Source organism: Taeniopygia guttata, chromosome 5, assembly GCF_048771995.1.
Source record: "Taeniopygia guttata chromosome 5, bTaeGut7.mat, whole genome shotgun sequence".
Classification (NCBI taxonomy): domain Eukaryota; kingdom Metazoa; phylum Chordata; class Aves; order Passeriformes; family Estrildidae; genus Taeniopygia; species Taeniopygia guttata.
In genome coordinates this window covers 48,156,693-48,171,862 of record NC_133030.1, presented here as the reverse complement: position 1 = coordinate 48,171,862, position 15,170 = coordinate 48,156,693, and the positions used below count along the sequence as shown (strand labels likewise).

The 15,170-nt window shown below is 41.3% G+C and overlaps 2 protein-coding genes across 3 annotated transcripts in view; one reads left to right on the top strand and one right to left on the bottom strand.

Moving 5' to 3' along the window:
- Window positions 1-4,313, top strand: part of NRDE2 (NRDE-2, necessary for RNA interference, domain containing) — a 28,351-nt gene extending 24,038 nt beyond the window's left edge. The window contains exons 12-14 of the mRNA XM_002200095.6: window positions 301-439; window positions 2,785-2,856; window positions 3,482-4,313. Coding sequence (XP_002200131.6) covers window positions 301-439; window positions 2,785-2,856; window positions 3,482-3,607 — 337 coding nt within the window. The 3' untranslated portion in view covers window positions 3,608-4,313. The remainder of the gene's footprint in view (window positions 1-300; window positions 440-2,784; window positions 2,857-3,481) is intronic.
- A 2,747-nt stretch (window positions 4,314-7,060) lies between these two features.
- PSMC1 (proteasome 26S subunit, ATPase 1) lies at window positions 7,061-14,957 on the bottom strand. 2 transcript variants are annotated; one of them, NM_001245312.2, is given in 11 exon segments: window positions 7,061-7,363; window positions 8,030-8,184; window positions 9,529-9,680; window positions 10,707-10,896; window positions 11,072-11,168; window positions 12,088-12,216; window positions 12,409-12,594; window positions 13,058-13,182; window positions 13,574-13,670; window positions 14,480-14,533; window positions 14,922-14,957. In NM_001245312.2, coding segments are annotated over 11 exon segments (1,323 nt in total). In that variant the 5' UTR covers window positions 14,925-14,957; the 3' UTR covers window positions 7,061-7,228.
- Between the last annotated feature and the right edge of the window lie 213 nt (window positions 14,958-15,170).

Genomic DNA, 15,170 nt, shown 5'->3' with positions numbered 1-15,170 from the left:
TGATAGTGGACTATTGTGTTCAAAGAGAAATTATTTTTGAATATGCTACATTAATTTTCACAAAAATACTTAATTTCTATTTTTCCTTATTTTTCTATTTAGAAATGTGTTGATTTTTTTAGCACATTAGCAAGTGATAAAAATCTGATTTATAACATTGAGTTTATAGCACAAATTACAAAAACCTGGCTGTATATGGTGATGTGAACAGAGGCAGTGCATTGTTCTTGACCCCTTCTTACCCAGATGTGGTCCCTTGGCTCGGATTTAAAGGACTGTTATTTCTTCTCTGTGTTTCAGGGCAGATGTTGGTGAAATACACTGTACTATTCCTGAAACTGGATTAACAAATCGGATTATAGCTCTGTTTGAACATGCAGTTCAGAGTGAAAATGGTACCCACTGTCCACTGCTATGGAGAATGTACTTGAACTTTATGGTAAGAAGAAAAGTATCTGTTTTGTTTTGTTTCACCATATTTTGAATTCTCATAAATAGCTGGAATACCGCTTAGAAAAATGAGTACTAAATGCTGCCATGCCTCTGTGATTTGCAAGGTTATATATTTGATTTGTACTGCTTATTGTTGGGAACATTAAGGAAAAGGTAATTCATGTGGATTAGGAGTAATAGCTTCTGACAGAGTAGTCTTAATATAGATGCAGACATTGTGTCTGTCATCTTACATAGATAAATAGTATGTCATAAGGTACCAATAGATGTCAAGCTGCTTTCCAGTGGAGTAGACCGCACCATATATTAGTGCAGGAATTTGCACTTCCTGTTGAACTTCCAGGTTTCTGTCAGCTGATTTCTTCATCCCATTGTCATCCCTCTGGATGGCAACATGACCCTGTGGTGTATCAGCCAGTCCTCTCAGTTTTGTGTGGTCTGCAGGCTTGCTGAGGGTGAACTCTGCACTATTAGCCAGATCATTAACCAAGGTGTTAAATGAGATTGGTCCCAATAGTACCCAGGGGTCCTGCTAGTCACTGACCTGTAACTAGGCTTGTTCCACAGATCACCACCCTCTGGGCCCTCTTTGCGACAGCTTTCTCACTGTCTGTGCATCCAATTCTTTTGTCAACTGCTTATTTAGGAGGTTCTTAGAGGAGACGGTATCAAAGGCCTTACTGAAGTGCAGACAGACAATGGCCACTGCTCTCCCCTTATCCAACAGGCCAGTCATTTCATCATGGCAATTTATTGAGTTGGTCAGTCATGATTTTTGGTGAATTCACACTGTCTGCTGCAGATTTTCTTCTCACTCGTGTGCCTGGAAGTGGTTTCCAGGGTTAGCTGTTCTGTCACCTTCTCAAGATACAAGGTGAGGCTCACCAGCTTGTAGTTCATTTGGTACATCTTCTTCCCTTTCTTAAAAGCAGGAGTGATGTTTTACATTCTTCAGTCTTTGGGTCCAAAGATTGTCAAGAGTGACCTCTCAGTGACATCTGCCAGCTCCCTCAACACTTGAGGTGCAGTTCATATGCAAAATAAATGCATAGTAGGCAAAACATAGCTACAGCTTCTAAAACTGGCCTTCAGTTTTGACAGTATTTTGATTCTTAAAAGCTGCATATAACAGTTATGTTAACTGGCATTGCAGTTTAATGCTAAAAAGCAATAATGTTTGTTTCTTCCATAGCTCCCCATGGAAGTACATAAATAAAATCATATAGTCAGCTTTGCCTTTTTTTTGTTTTCTTGCTTCTCTAAAGTACAATATGGAAGATGAAAACGCTCAAGTAATAACTTTCATTCCCCAGTGTTACTCTTCTGTTCATGTCCCCTGGTGTAATAAGTTGTCAGAGGGGGATCAGCAATCAGAAGGCTGTGAAATAGAGAGGAGGCAGGGAAAGAAGAGATCTTGTGTGTTTCAGAAGATCTCTAGTGTGGGACTTAATTGTGACCATTTCTACACATATATATGCTTGTAAATATTTTATACAAGTTTGTATGTAGGAATGTACAAATTAATTACTGTTACTCTTTACAAATTAATAATGACACCCCGGTATGCACAAATGGTAAAGATCACCCATTATGTATTTTATCACTAGTGCTTCATTCATGGAAGATACCTTTTTCACAAGAACAACAAGGAGTATTTACTAGATGCTAATAAGATGGAGGAAAATACAGTAATAGCTTGGAATAACATTGTTTAGAGAAGCAAAATCAATTATAAACATTTATATTTTCAGATATAGTCACAGAAGAAGTTGTGATTATTCAGTATTACCCTAAGTTCTATAGATCTGTTTTGTCTTTGCTGATGAAACATAGGTTAGGTAAGTGGACAGGGATGTAGGCTGGAATCCAGCTGAACTGCCAGGCTCAAAGGCTTGTAGTCAGCAGCATGAACTCCTGCTGCAGGCCAGCCACTGGTGCTGCAGCCCAGGGATTGATTCTGGGACCAGTGCCCGTTAACATCTTTGATAATGATCTGGATGATGAGAGTCTGTACCATCAGCAAGTTTGCATCTGACACCAAATCAAGAGGAGTGGCCAAAGCACCATATTCTGCTCTTGGTCTGTCCAGGTTCCTTTGAATAGCTGAGTCCTTGTTCTCTTACTTGTCTCACAAGTAAAGCCTTGAAACTCCTATAAGACATCTGAAGAGTGTAACCTGACAAAATACATAGCTACCACAACGTAGATAAAAATGATTTCTCAGCAGAAGAACACTGAGCTTTTCAGCAACCATTTCTTTGTTTTAGAAGTAATTGTTTCAGTATTGCAGATATTATTGCACTGAAGTATGAATGTTTTTTTATCACACAGGCTTCACTAGGAAAAAAAGAAAAAAGTAAAGGATTGTTTTATAAAGCCCTTCAAAACTGTCCTTGGGCAAAGGTAAGCACAGAAAACAGGTAAACGTCATCATACTTTAATTGTTGAGGTTCTGTATTTGAGAAAAAGGTTTAGCTTTATTAGTTGTTTTAAGAGGTTATATGCAAATGAAAGGAGAGGTTTCTAAGTAATGTTAGGATTTTCTACAAATAAAGAGATGTATCTTAAATGGGCACATGATCAGTAGTCCATGATGTTTGTGTTTCAAACAGAAGGGTGTTGCATTGAGGCACGGCAGTAAGAGATCCTTTGTGATCTAGAAATGATTGAGTCTTTCAGACTTTTATCATGAGCATGGTAGTATCAGAAATACATAGCTAAATAAAAATTTATGTAATAATACATAAAAATTATTGAGAGAACCTGTAACTCCTCAGGTAATGTCTGTATATGCTGCAAATGCTTCAGTGCCTCTTGACCTCCACTTTATCTTTTTGAATAAAGTTACTCAGTAGGAGTTTGAGAAGATATAACATGTACTTGGCTGTCACTGAAGGAGTACTAATTGAGTTCCTATTACCTTAAAGAATACATAGTATTAATTCTTGCTATAGTGGTGTTGCTGTCTACTTACTTTATACTGTGTTTCTTGCTAGAAAGGTAGCATAGAAAATATTCTTGCTTGCAGGTACTCTACATGGATGCAGTAGAGTATTTCCCTGAAGATCTGCAGGAGACACTCGATCTAATGACTGAAAAAGAATTGAGAGTGCGGGTGCCTATGGAAGAGCTGGATCTTCTACTAGAGATTTAAAAGAAGACTGTAGCAGAGTGGAGGAAGTACAGAAGCTGCTTCCAAAGCTAACAATTATTTCCATTTTCATACAGGAACTCTATTGGGACTTGGGTACTATGTACTTGATATTTTTTGTTGTTAAGTATTTTATATAAATTCCTATCAAAGTGGAGTTCTACTACCTGAAAGTATTCTGGAATCAAGGACTGCATTTTGCCCACAATAATGGATCTATTGCTCTGAAGTATTGCTGGCTCCCACAGAAGGATACCCTCTTTAAATAGCCTCCTGTTGGAAGTTGCCTGCATTTTTTATTCTGTTGTTTTAAATTACATTCCCTAGGGTTCAGTAGAGGTTCAGTACATGCCAACTATGGCTTGGTGAGCAGCATAAGAAATAAACATCTGCCAAATGGATGCTCCACTGTCCTCCAGTTGGCAGACTTCAGTAATTTCCTTCAGCATGGTATGGCTGTGCATATGCAACTGCCAAGTCAAAGAGCCATTACATCTGTACATATACTGTGAGTAAAAGCTAAAGTTTTGTTTGTGCAGGCACCTATTTTGGTATGTTTTGACAGATGACCATTGAAATGTAAATATTTCTGAAAAATATACCTGAATATTTGAAAATTCAAAAGTAACTTGTTTTTTATGTATTAATTTAATAGAACTGAGTGTATTAAAAATGAAAACGCGTTCATAATGCATCTCTGAGCATCTCACTTCTAAAGAAATTTTTGTAATTGATTTTTGGCTTTGACTCAAATCCCGGCAATTGTTGTAAGAGAACTAGAGGTGTGATCTGTATTTGATTCTCATCAAGAAGGCATAGTCTTCTATGATTATTTAAAAAGTAGCTTATATTCGAAGAGGCTTTTAGCAAGCTCCTAGAGCAGTAATAGGAAATATGGTAACAATTTAAAGATACAGTTATGTATTTGGAAAACAGAACATGCTGAAACATGGAAAGGATTGTTTAGCATCTCTACTTTTGTGACCCAAGGACTCAGAAACTGGATTTTCATCTGCAACAAGTATACCTGGCAGCCACAGAATACCCAAAATTGCTTCAGATTTTTAATGAGAAAACTAATTGTCACTAACAACCCTAAAGCAATTGGGATCATCCAGCTGGTGAGATCCTATTACACATGAAACTGTGTCTGAACCCAGATGTACAACTTCTAGCTCAGGTTTGCCACCGTGATACAAGAGAGAATACTCTGTAGCCCAGGCTGTATTTCATTTATTCCTTTCTAAATTTATTTTAAATAGTGCAGGGAGTATGTGTAATTATAAATGGCTTTACAGCACTTCTGAAGAGCCTTATAATATTGATGTAGTTGCAAGTGATGCTGGTTTTGCTGTAGTCAATTAGTCTTGGTGAAAAATATGGTTTCTTTTTTAAACCTTCACTTTCTACAAAAATGACAGGGCTCCTGAATTGAGGTAGAAGTTACTCTGTATCCTGAACAGTAACAGGACAAATGATGCCTGTGTTTGTTAATGCTTTCCCATCACAGCAGAATGCCATTTCCTCCAAAGCCCTGAAAGAGCCATGGGAACAGGGAGAAGCTTGATGCTCCTGCTTAGAGTCACAGAGGAACCCAGGTTGAGAGGGACCTTGAAAGATCATCTGGTCCAACCTTTTGTGGGACAGGGAGCCTGGATGAAATTAACAAGCGCTCTGCAGTCACATTTGAAAACTTCTGGTGATGGCAGCAACAACTTCTGTATCTATCACTTTTCTGTTCTTCCATGCATCCTGTTCCAAGTCCTTTCCTTTGCAGTTTCTCCCAAAGCAGCACTTGAACTGCTTCCTTCCTTTTGATGGTCAGAGGCTGCCTGGATCAGGTCCTGCCTTTTAATCCAGTCCCCAGGAGCTTTTCTGTCCTGCTGTTCACTTTCTCCTGGTATTTATTACTTTTGTCTTGTCAAGTTCAGAAACTCTGCCAAAAGTAGCAGCAGTTAAATTCAGCTGCAAAAGCTAAGAGCTGAATTTTCAAACGTGTGTTTTTCAGTTCCTGTGGTGGCAGACAGGGTACTAGAACAGAGTCCTTGGGTTCATTTAATGCAGTGCAGCTGTTCCTTCAGAGAGCTGAATCCATCTCTTTGTGGCTGTTGCTTTGAGCCAGCAGTAACAGCCATGTCCCTAATAAAAAGTGCCTTGCTTGCCATGCATGTCATAAAGCTCTTCAGCCCCTCAAGCAACAGTGAAATCAACTGCCATGATTAGAAAGTGCTAAAAAATCCCCTAGCTTTTTGTGACCTTTCTAAGGAGACAGATCTCCTAAGGTTTCTAAGAATGGGTAATAAAACTTGTTTTTCTAGCTCCAGATGAAAAACAATTCTATTTCAGGATTTCTGTCATCCAGATTAAATAAAGGACTCCATTCATCTGTAGGGTTCATTTTTAACAATGAGCCACACAATTTTTACATAGAAAAATCTCTTGGCCCTGCTGCTTCCATTGTTGTTGGAGTGGGTGAAGGCATTGCTCTGGGTGTAACTCTCCACTGTCTCTTACTGGCCTATGTTTTCTCCCACAGAAAGTTCCCAGAACAAAGACTGCACATGGCATAACTGGTTTGCATGTGGAACTTTTATATAAACCTTAAAGATCACATGTACAACATTTGGAAATTAATTACTTAGAACTTAACAAGCCCTCCACAGAAGTGTACTACACAGGGTACTGCATAAGTAGTATGTGCGTGGCTACAATGGAGCCAACAGACACTGAGCCCCCGCGGGAATGGAGCTGTAGGGAACAGAATTGTCTAGAGGGGAAGAATTCAAGGTTATGCTGTAGAACACCAGGCCTGGGACATGTAGTCAGGATTTCTCTGTGCACATCAGCAGCATACCAGACCCTGCACCTCTAGCACTGGGGCTGGTGCCTTATGAGTGACATCCTGCCATGGGCATGGGGCCCTTGAACCTGTTCTTACTGTGTTGGTTCTTCACAGAGACATTCTGATATTTATCTAATGAACTGAAACCCTTTTTGGAAAAACAAATTTCTAAACTCTAATCTTACAAGTACCCTATCCAAACACGTTTAGAGGTTTAAGGTAAGATTACTAATGAGCATCCATCTTGCTGTCTTATAAGCTGCAGGTGCTAGAGATGGGTACCTTTAAAGTGTATCTCAATGTTACTCACAGTAAACTTGTCATTGATTTTCATCTGTAAATGACTGAGAACACTGAGTTTACTCAAAAGTGACATTTGTCCTATTTAGCCCCTAAAAAGCATGTTAGAAGGTAATCAAAAACGACAGCAATGCTGGAGTAGTTGTAAGGGACTGCCATGCCTAAGGAGGACTAAGATTTGGGGCACCTACATTGCTCCCTGCCCAACATGGTGTGGGTGACAGACAAAAGCACTTGGGTCACCAGCACTTTTTTTTCAGAGTGAGAAAACACAACAGACAATTTCATGTAAATAGCAGGGCTTTGCCACCAAAACAGTTCAATTCAAATAAACATTTTATTGGGAAGTGAAGAGTTACACTGACTGAAAACCCAGAACCCAGCAGCTTTTAACCTGTTCATGAATGCAAACTAGCTGTGTGGTTTTACACAAGACTCACCAACACAGAAAGTTCTGTATAGTTTCCAAGGAGACAGACGACTTAAAGATACAGTCCCTCAGGGGTTCCCTCTTGCTTTTTATAAAGAACGTTCTCCTTAGACTTTTTGAAATCTTCATTTGTTACTTTCATTCTCCGCTCCCTCAAAGCCATCAATCCAGCTTCTGTACAAATTGCCTGCAACACAGGAAGCAAGAATAGTTACACTTTCTGTGCAACCCCTTCAAACCACACCCTCAAAAGCAGCTGCATCCTTCCTACTGCTCCCGTAAGGGTAGAAGTGGGGGATGTTTAATAACGTCTACATTCTAAAGTTTGATACCGTTCTCTAGCACTGAAGCAGACTCCATAAAGCCAGGTGAGTGTATCAGAAAGGAAAGAGGTTGGTTTAAGCTCATGAGTGTGGTAACTGTAGCAAGGGCTCTATCTGCTTTAAAAAAGCAGACAGGATATGGCTGAAGGTTCCTAATATACAGTTGCATTTTTATCTGCCTTGCAACCTAGTCCATAAAAATGCTAATTATCCTGTACTATCTTAAGTACTGTTTAAGATACCTTGCACAAGATTCCACACTCTCCTTTTAGTTTCTACTTGTTACTTTAAAATTTCATATTCAGGTAACACAGGTACATACTCTTACCAACACAAGCTACCTCACAAGTATTATTTTGACAATTTCCCATTTGTAAAGCAGAGTCCTTGGCACTCATAAAAGTGAGTGTCCATCATCCCACTGTCCCTCAGTGATGTTAGTGCACAGTTCAGACGACAATGGTATCGGATGCAGCAAAAATGAGATTTGTTTTTGCTTTGAAATATAAGCAGTGGTGATGTGCACTGACCTTAATATCTGCACCACTGAGATCATCTTTTGCCATAATCAACTCATCCAAAGTCACATCATCTGCCAACGTCATCCTGCTTGTGTGAATCTGGAAGATTCGTTTCTTCGTCTTTTCATCAGGTAGAGGGAACTCTATTTTCCTATCAATACGTCCTGTGCAAAAGAAAAGTTCAGTCTCAGGTTTCTTGCAGGCAGCCATTGGAAACAGCAGGAAGGGTTAACCTGAAGGGTTTAACTGGCAGTAACTCTTAAGCTGGAGCATGTCCAGAGAAAGGCAATGGTGAAGGGTCTGGAGCACAAGCCCTATGAGGAACACCTGAAGGAACATCTGGGGGTGTTTAGCCTGGAGAAAAGGAGGCTCAGCAGAGACTGTATCACCCTCTGCAACTGCCTGAAAGGAAGCTGTAGCCAGGTGGGGATTGGTCTCTTCACCCAGGTAACAGATCAAGAGAAAATCGCCTAAAGTTCACATAGGGAGGTTTAGGTTGGATATTAGGAAAAATTTCTTCATGGAAAGGGTTGTGAAGTATTGGAACATGCTTCACATGGTGGTGAAGCCACCATCCCTGGAAGTGCGCAAAAGAGGCGTAGAAGTGGCACTTGGGGATGCAGCTTAGTGGTGGACTTGGCCATGATAGGCTTAATGGTTTGCCTCAGTGACCAGAAAGGTTCTTTCCAACCTGAACACTTCCATGATTCTTCGTGCCACAATGAATCACGTTTTGGAGTAGAAAGCAAGGTCAGACTGTCTCTTTCAATTCTGGCATAGTATTATCTCATTTGTACTCTAACAGCACTGGGTCTGAGCTGGGTCTAGAGGTAAATGATGACAAAACCAGACCAAACACATACGTCAGCAACTTCATGCCATGGAGGTATTTCAGCTTATTCCTTTGATCTCTGTGTTGTTTTATACCTTCCAATTTAACAGACACCACAGGCACAATATGCTTTGGTACATTTTTAGTGGCCATTTAAAAATAGTGTTTAAAATACCGTTTAAAGTACCTGTGCCTGCTCAAGCTCAACAGGTCTCCCTCACTTATCCCCTACATGGCAGGACTGTGCCAGGTCAGTGAGGAGCAGCCTGCTTTCCTTGCACCAGGATCCAGGCTGTCTCTGGTAAAGCCTAGGCTCTCACCCCCAAAACACAGGTGGTGCTTCCCTGTCTTCCCCAGCTGCTGCAGGTGTGCTGCTGCTGCTGCTGCACACAGCTTGCTTAACTATTACTTAAAATGGCTGTGCCATCTTAACAGGAAGAATATTCAAACTGTTTATATATATCTAAAGGAATTAACACACTTCTTCTCTTCCAAAGATTTTTCTCCTACTTAGAAGCTTGTGAATAGGCTCTGATTTCAACAGATGCACCAGCATAGATGAGATGGTGAATAAGAATAAGCTTGCAGTCATTTTGCCTGCCAGTGTTTGTCAAGTTATGACAAGTCCTTTCACAAGAAAAGTGGCTTAAGCATACACAGCAGGGAAGTCACTTACCTGGTCTAATTAAAGCTGGGTCCAGTGTTTCTATTCTGTTGGTAGCCATGATAACTTTAACATCCCCCCGAGAGTCAAACCCATCCAGCTGGTTCAGCAGCTCCAACATCGTGCGCTGGATCTCTCTCTCACCCCCTGAATTTGAGTCATACCTTTTAGAAAGAAAAGCACATTCAGAAAAGGCACTAAGTAACTGGCACAAAGGTATAAACATTTTTGTTTGTAAATATCTGTAAGAGATTTGAATAAAATTTAGTTTTCAAATAAAAAGTTTAATGTTTATCCATATAAACAAAACATAGGTTTTCAGAATCACGTTGTGCATCTAGGTAAGTAAACAGACACGGAACTATTCTTGTAGTTGGGGAATGTAACAGCCATCATGTGAAGGAGATCTGGGGTTTTTTTCCCACGTTTGTTATATATTTGGAAATATCTTCTTCCCTCATAACACAATCAACATAAAAAGGAAAAAAACCAAATTCTTAAAAGTACATAGATCCATACAGAAGGCAGCAGCTGGCACTTTGGGCTGGAAGCACTTTGGGCTGGTGGCCATGTAGTAAACATGTATGAGCACCTTCTTGTTTATTTAAAAAACACTGACTGCTTTAAAGACTATTTGCATTGGATAGTTCCAACAAACCTACAGAATTTTCAAAGTAATACCGTTTGGATATGGGCTGAACAACCGTTTGGTGTGTCACAAGCAATGCTTCTCCATGACATACACTGTAACCTTCTGTAAAATACTTTCAGAGCAGAACTATTTAGCCACCTACTCAAGAGTAAACTACTAATGGATATATTCTATATTAAATATTCTGCTTTACCATTGTATCACTAAAGCCAATTACTATATATGGACTTGCAGCTAGAGAATCCCATACAACAGTGTCTCTTTCTGGTTTTGACACTCCCTCAAGGAGATGCTGCCATGCAACAAGAGAACAGAGGTTATCTCTGGTCATGTCTACTTAGTATGAAAAGGCTGTGATATATTGTTTCCACTGAAGTTATTTGAAGTGTTACTTGTTACAAATGCTTACATCAAAACAGTGTATGCAAATGTAGCAGAGCAAAGAAACTGAGTGCCAGTACAGGTGCAAAAGCAGTGTTTGCAGTGAAGCTGCTGCTGGCCCTGGCAGTCCCTGTGTGCTGGAGCTCAGCTGCTGTACCTCTTGGTTCCGATGGCATCGATCTCATCGATGAAGACGATGGACGGGGCGTGCTCCTCAGCCACGCGGAACAGCTCACGCACGAGCTTGGGGCCATCCCCCAGGTACTTCTGGATGAGCTCGGAACCAACCACTCTCAGGAAGGTTGCTGATGTTTGGTTTGCCACTGCTTTGGCAAGTAAAGTTTTGCCTATTTGTAGTTGGAAAGAAATGTGATCAGTTTGCAGAGAAAGGAAAGAAAAAAGTGCCCTAACAAAACAGTTGTATGAAATCTATGACAGACTGAGCAATGTTTTAAATACTAACAAAGTGTAAATTATTTTACTTATATTATCTCAGCACACGTGATACTGACTGTAAAATACCTGTGCCAGGTGGGCCATACAGAATGACTCCTTTGGGTGGCTTTATACCCATCTCTTCATAATATTCAGGGTGGGTGAGAGGAAGCTCCACAGACTCCTGAACCACAAGAAAAACATGTTTTTATAAGACTGAGTGGTCTCCAACAGAGATCTGTAGGGATCTTCAAAACAGCAACAATGAAAGCAGTGTAGGCAAAAGGAGTTTAACTGATTTCAAGACAGACATTGAACAGCATGACTCTCTGCTTCCTCAAATTCTAAGGCAGACAACTACTCCATTTGCAAAGGTCTTCCTATTGTTTCCACTTGACATGTGGTAGAGCAGCAGTGAACATTCCCCCTCCTCCATCCTCAATGCATCATCCCAGATTTAGAACCCTGGAGCTCCTGAATCTCAAACATCCACAGATGACCTTGGGGCCAGGGAACCCTTTATGAAAAGGTGCCTTCTATAAAGAGTTACCAGATACCATAGATGATAAGAACTTTTGTGGTTTTAGACACCTACCCAGAACAAAAGGGTTGAGTTTTAGCAAGGCTCAGGCAGAGTTCTGCTGGAAGGGAAAAAACCAACCAACCCAACACACCCCAACCAAATAACAAACAAATGCAAAAACAAAACAAGCAATTGCCCTGAAAGACTAAATCCTTAAGTTAGATTGGACGGCATCAGACACCCAGAATGACCTCTGCAGTTTTTACAATTTAACTCTCTTCTTGCAACAACTGAAACTTTACCTGTTGCAAAGTAATAAGCCATTAGAGAGATTTCAGGAGCTCTGGGCTCTACAGCCTCCTGAGCATCTGTGAAAGGTTCCTGTGCACACAGCCTCTGGTGACTCACTTAAAAGATTGAGGAACACAAGTCTGCCTAGTGAAATCTAATGAAGAAATACACTACAGAAAGATAAAGGACACCACTACAGGAACAGCAGCCAATCCTGCTGCTTCTCTTCTCAACTCCTAGCACAACAGTTATATTGCTGGCTTAACTGTAAATGACTGCAACTGAATACCTTGATTTCTTGAATTTGGTTGTCAAGGCCACCAATGTCAGCGTACGTTTCTTGAGGCGCTTTCTCTACTTTCATCACAGTCACTAAAGGGTCTGTGTCATCCATCAGGACTCCTATCACAGCATGAACCTAATTCAAGAATTAAGAGTTGTCAAAGAAGGCAAACAGCATTTTTAATACAAGCTGAAGTCTAATCCCTGTGCCCACTTATTTAAGTGTGTGAAATAAATAGCATTCTCTCTCCTGTGATCTTCAGAAAAATAAAGCCAGTTAATAACAGTACAAGAAGTTGTAAGAAACTTGATTTTATAAAAAACTCACCTTATGATTTAGCAAAACAGAGCAGCCTGGCTCTAGCAGGTCCTTGTCCACAAAAGACAGAATACTGACATAGTGCTCTGATCCCACTGATGTGGACACAATGGCGTGGTTGTCATCAATGATCTCCTCCAAGGTACCCACAGACATCGGTGTTCCTCTCAGATCATCCACCTTGGACCTTTCTTCCTGTTGTCAAGAAAAATCCAAGAAACAACTGAACAACACAGGCAAAAACATTCTTGTACAACACTGGCTCAACAATTCAGACAGAAGAACCAGCCCTTCCTATTGTTCTACTGCCCCAAAAAGACAGAACCAGTAACAAAACCCACTATTAATTTAGTCCTGCCCTATGGACACCATGCATGTGCATGTGAATAACTAGAACCTTCTTTCTCTGTTGATGGATATCTGCAAGCTGTACTTTGACAGAGCACTAAGAAACAAAAAACTCCCATGGTGTCATCTGTAGTGATCTGTGCTTGGTCTAAAACAATTTAGCCAATTAATGAGGAATTGTGATAAACCTGATATGTTTGCATCAACTTGCACACTGCTGGTACTTTATTTCCACTCTGATATGAAGTAGCTCACATTAATAAAGAGCATTTACTGCAACATTAGCAGTAACACTACACTCAAACCTCACCTCTTGTTTTTCTTCCAAAGGTTTCATCTGTTCTTGATTTCTTATAAACTCTTCCTCCATTAAGAGGTAATCTTTAATTCTCTCCAATTTCAACAGCTTGAGTCTGCACTGTGTGTGAGGAGTCACTGTAACCAAAGCAGAACCACAGTATTTTAGAACAAGTTTGACATGGTACCAACTAAACACTAATTCATTACTAGAAATCCTGCTTTATTTTCCTGACTGTAACTCGTACCTTACTTGTCCACTGTAATTCCAGGGGAAAACCAGATTTAATATTTCCCCTGCATTTTCACTCAGTTTAATTTCTCTCTCTCTCTTACCGGAAGATCATGGCCTGCATCTTGCAAAACAATAATCTCATTCTGTGGGGGCTTTTTTATGCTAATTAGAAATAAAATGACATTTGGCATTGTGTCAGTGACCTCCAGAGAGGCAGATCTTGAGGAGAGAAGAGCGCTGTACTTCCCAAAGAGCAGAGAGCCCGCAGCTCTGCAGGGGAGGCAGAATACTTACCCAGGGGCAGTTTGCTGGCAGCATCTGGTCCCTTGGTCTTCTTTTTCTTTTTCCCCACTCTGGTTGGAACTGGAGGTTCATATTTCTTCTTCTTGTCCTTATTAATAAAAAAGGGAAAAAAAATCAGGATAATAATAAGTAAACAATACACACAAGTGTTAAGTGCACAGACTAAAAAAGAGTTTAAGGTGAAGAACTTAATAAAAAAACTTTCTCTTTATGATCTCTAGCAGGAAGCCCAAAAGAAACCTTATTCTTTTTTTTTAAGAATGTTCATAAACGCCTTCTCCTGCTTATTTCACATCCCTCTTTCTGATTTAAACTTCAGCCATTTTTCAGTGAATACAGGACATGGAAGGCTCAAGCCTGAAGTAAATCACAAACAAAACTAATAGATGAAACAATGAGAAAAATATTGAATCTCCACCTTTCTGCTACACTTCAATCAATAAATCAGACACACTCAGTTTCCCAGCCTAGACACTACTTCTGTGTATGTTGTACTTTCCTTTTCCAAAGGAGACCAGGGACCCCTGATGTCCCACGGTGTGAAGCACACTCCTACTGCAGATCATTGTGCTTTGTCACTTCCAAGCCAACAACAGTTCCTGAAGTGACAGCTTGAAGGCAACTAGTCTTTCATAACCCTGACACATTTATAGCTTTTTTTTAACAAGTAATTGTGAAGAAGTTTCAGTTTTTCTTAAGCTCTCGTTTAGTTATGAACAATATTTGTTTTCTCCAATGTACACCCAGAAAAGACATTCATCAGAGCCAGCAAGAGCATAATTTTATGCAGTTCCAAATACAACAATAATTTTAAAAAGTAAATTAAAAAAGCCTATTGCAGGCAGGCTCTGTAGCAGCACACCCGCAGTTCATTTTGTGAATTTGGGTTTCAGTTACCTTGTCATCCTTCTTGCTACCACCAGGACCATGTCCACCACTCTGACTTTGACCCTAGACAAAAAGTAAAAAAACAAACGTCAAAAACCATAATATATGTACAGTTCTACGAATCGAGACGCCTACGGGCAAATCCACCTACAGAAATCCCGTAAATGGATTTCTCCTGTCTAAACAAAGCGCTAACTTATTCAGCTCATTGTTCAAAAATAAAAAGAAGCGTCCGGCCCGGTCCCGCTCCCACCCCTACCGCACCGCCAAGCCGAGGCCTAGACGCGCCGGCGGTGACTCCGCAAAAGGCCGGGCGCGGGCGGCGGGGCCCGAAGGGGCGCGGGGCCCGGCTCGGCGCCGCGGGCAGAGCGGCGGTGTGCCCCGGCGGGGCCGCGCTCGGTGCCCGGGCCGGGGCTGAGGGGCTGAGGGGTCTCTGAGGTGCCGCTCTCACCATGGCGCCGCCGCCCGGAACCGCCCGCACCGCCCCGCTACGGGCAGCGGCGAGGGACAAGCGAGCGCGGGGCCGAGCGCGGCGCGGCGTGCAGCGGCCGGCAGGGGGCGCTGCTGGCCGCGGCGGGAGGAACGCGCCGTGCCCGGCCGCGCGTGCGCGGGAGCGCCGCTGAGGGGCCGCCGGGAGCGGCGAACCCGCAGTTACGGGGGTTTTCCTACACTGATCATTCCTCCCATCTCTTGCATCAGC